Source organism: Etheostoma spectabile, chromosome 6 (assembly GCF_008692095.1).
Source record: "Etheostoma spectabile isolate EspeVRDwgs_2016 chromosome 6, UIUC_Espe_1.0, whole genome shotgun sequence".
Taxonomy (NCBI): Eukaryota; Metazoa; Chordata; class Actinopteri; order Perciformes; family Percidae; genus Etheostoma; species Etheostoma spectabile.
This window is the reverse complement of record NC_045738.1, coordinates 4637717-4641484: the sequence shown is the minus strand read 5'-3', so window position 1 is coordinate 4641484 and position 3768 is coordinate 4637717. Positions and strand designations below refer to the sequence as shown.

The window sequence follows — 3768 nt, the reverse complement described above, 5'->3', positions numbered from 1 at the left end:
ATATACTCATCCAGACAACACTGCACGTCATGTGATACATGATCATGACAAGTGTGCAGTGTTGGGAAAATTCGGCAGCTAGAATCAGGAAAATCTTTAAAGCGAGGGATGATGATAGAGAACTTCCTTAATCTATGCTTGAGTGGACGTTAGACCATCAAAAAATCTGTTTCTAGTACTGGAAAAAGTAAAAAAACAAAAACAAATGATGTGTGAGTGTCACAGTTAAACAAGGTTTTAGTGTGTGAGCTGGCAAACTGGTATTATAGAAACTGGAAGCATTGTTATTGAGTTCCCCGGGCTGTGTGATTACCTGAATGGTCTTTACAGAGCTATAAAAAAGAGAAGATGTGCAAATCCAAAATACTTTCCAGATAACTGAGGAGAAGTAGCAATTTCTGTGACCTTAACCCCAAAAACCGCATTGTCCCACTGGTGGGTCGGTCATTTTAAAGTCCACATCCCAAAATGTCAAATAATACCAAAAATGTTCGTTTTAAGAAAATGTGTTTACAATTATGAGAATATCTTCAGCTGATACTGCATATGATACTGTCAGGCAGAGTTGAATATGAGGAGAATAATTTAAGGTTTACACTGTTAAAGAAGATACTAATTTACATACACTTTAACATCAAGAGGCTAACATTCCCACAAGGAACACACTGTCTTCTAGCTTCTCTTCCTTTTTAACTATTGTGGGAGCTTAAACAGATCTGATAACATAGAAACAATTCTATGATAGTTGTGAAAGTACAAGGGTACAAATGATATCACAAAGCAAATGACTGGCTGTAAAATTCTGTGACTCAGTGAATAAATGAATGCCTGACTAAGTGACTGCATGACCCAGCATTTTCCTTTAAGCCTTGTCTACATTGTGCACTATTGATGTCTCTTTAAGAAATAAATGGAGCCAAAAGAACATTGTAGGCTTGTGAGTGTCCACAAGCAATGGATAGGGAGAAAGAGCTTGAGCTTGTCCAACATTGCACTGAGGTGTCAAAACCTGAGCTACTTTGCCAAACAAAGAGATCCTATGCTGGAGCTGAACAGCCTGCAGAACTCACAATCAGTACAAACAAATCATAAGAAACAGGGCAGACTTTAGCCAAGAGGACAGACTGACTGAGGCAATGTTAAAACTCCCAGCAAATGATGTGAGAGTGGACCAAGGTTACTGTGGGGAAAACCCTGTACATCATGTGGGTTGACATAATGGTCACTCATATCTAAACTATGTAGCTTTTCTTCCAAATATAGGCTGTAGTCCACACTACATTAGCAATGCTTGGCACCTTTATCTACAGCAGTGGTCCATTTATACACAGCTAAGAGATGTACTCCATGCATTTATAGTCTAATTTAATATCTTAAACAGCTATAAAATCCTAAAACCGTGACCTAATATTATATAAAGTAAAGCCTGTGTTAGACCGTTTAGTAATCCCACTGTACACATTGTTAAGGAATAGCCTACTAATCATTACAATTACACAACAAAACTGTCCCTGTTTATGAATATGGGTTGGATACTATCAACACTACAGGAGATACTAGCATTACTATTGTGTCTCAGCCACAATAAGTATGGCTATACTATATGAATGGAATGTATGTTGGTGTATCAGTTCAATAAGGACATTACAAAAGTCACAGAGGAGTATCATGCACACTGTGTTTTGGGAATGTGATGGAAGAAGTATCAGTGATTGTTTCAGGCTGCACACATGGCTACAAATGATTTGATCTTACCCAGGAGCTCTTTGGGGACCTCTGACACTTCTTCGTTCATTTTACCAAAGATAATATCCAAAACAACGAGAAGAGTTCAGTCAACACAACGAGAAACCTCAAATTATGAGGAAACAAGGAGCACGAGAGAGAAGCGTCAGGTAGTGCCGCCGCAGCCGCCGCCGGTGCGTTTCTCCCGGTTACATGCTCCTCTCCTCCTTTCGTGGTGTCCGGACAATGTATCCGCGTTTATCTGGGCGCATCTCTTTTTTCGGTAAAACAGGGTTTAGAGGTTGTATGCTGGAGAAAAAGAAGAAACAACACCCGCTAAAGTCGCCTTAAAATCATGTTGAAAGCCAGCAGATTCTGCGCTCCAGTGAGATGAGAAGACAGCCCGCTCGCGCACATAGTCGCTGGCCGTGGCCCTACCGTAAAGCTCTCGGTAATACTGTAGCCTAGCAGCCAATAGTGGAAACAAGGAGCCCCTCCCAGCTCGGTGATGCGACAGCCCACGAGCCGATGCGATGCCGGAACGGTATGGCGTGGCAGCAGGAGGCGGTGGTGGTGGTGCAGCCAGATATTAATGAGCAGGCTACAATAGGGGTTCCCAACCTGAGAACCAGGGACCTCTAGTGGTCTCACGGGGTCCCAGTCCCAGGCTGCAGCACAGGAGGGGCTACAAAAATCTACCAGTCGGATAATGTTAATAGCATGGGAGATTAATACACGCCTACTTTAACTAGACTATAATAACGTCAATATTTGACATCAATAATAAAAATTGAAAATAGCAGAAACTGCACAGCTGTACAAATAATGGGGATACATAACTTATGCATTGTAACAATGGGAGAATAAAAATGCCCTCTTTAAATAATGTGCTCTGTTTTAGAATGCTTTTATTGAGACAATCTACAAGCCTAATTTTCTCAGGTCACTTTTTAAGCTGTTTGATCTACATGCCCATACATCTGTCAGTTGAAGCTATAATAAGTGATGTAGAAAAGTAAACAAGAGCTCCACCTGCTGGATTCTTGTCCTTTGTGCATTTTATTCACAGTATTGACTGACTGCATGTAGTTTTGAATTGTTCCTTTTTGCATTTGCAACACAATCAAATAAAAATGATGAATGGAAATTGTATTACAGTAAGTAAAGTTTACTTATATGTCACGTATTACAATAGACACGTATCATCAATTTCCTGAATGTTAAAATTAAATGCTATTTTATTCTTTCTGCATTATATTCCATGGAGTTATTTGGCCAAGTGGCAACTGTGAGGAAATTCAATAGAATTATGAAATATTATTTCACATTTGTTTGAGTTTTAACCATTTTTAAAAATCATTTCACAGTTTCATTTAAAGATTTCGCTTACCTCATTTTTATGATTAATATTTCAAAAGGACTTGTGTATTTATTTAACATTGACCCTTCCTTTAAGAGCTTTTCTTTCTGTCTAGGTTTGATAATATTCATGACTAAAAGGCTTTCTTGTTGTTTTCTTTACAACTGGACCAGTGAAGCATCATCTTTCTCCTGTACTGCATGCAAGTCGAGAAACTTCAGTTTCTATCTTGAGAATGTTTAAAGAACTCAACCAGACACTGAATCAGCGCAGCAGAAAACTTAAAAGTCCCACATGGTGAAAATGGGTTTACATTAGATTTTATGTGTGATAAAAAACAGCCTACCATCAGGGGAAATGGTTTTGCCTGATTGTGGAAATCTTTAGAGTCTTGACTGACATAATTTTACGACAATGGGATTATGTCTGATCTTACATATATACATTTTATGTTTGTAATTTATTAAACTGTACATTTGTCAAAGACTCTTTAGTTTAGATTGTTTGTATCTAGCTTTACCTATTGTATCACGTCAGCATGTAATATTATGAGTATTGCAATACTTAATTAATACTTACCAAATTATTCAAAATAACAATATTTAACTACTGTTATAACACAGTTGAAGGTTATATTTGTAACATTAAGGTCTTTGAGTCAAATGAAAACTAGAACACACTAA

General features: G+C 38.1%; 1 protein-coding gene across 1 annotated transcript in view; it reads right to left on the bottom strand.

Annotated features, from left to right (window-relative positions):
- LOC116691342 (F-actin-uncapping protein LRRC16A) overlaps positions 1–2293 on the bottom strand; it is a 70315-nt gene extending 68022 nt beyond the window's left edge. Inside the window, exon 1 of the mRNA XM_032518883.1 lies at positions 1756–2293. Coding sequence (XP_032374774.1) covers positions 1756–1795 — 40 coding nt within the window. The 5' untranslated portion in view covers positions 1796–2293. The remainder of the gene's footprint in view (positions 1–1755) is intronic.
- Between the last annotated feature and the right edge of the window lie 1475 nt (positions 2294–3768).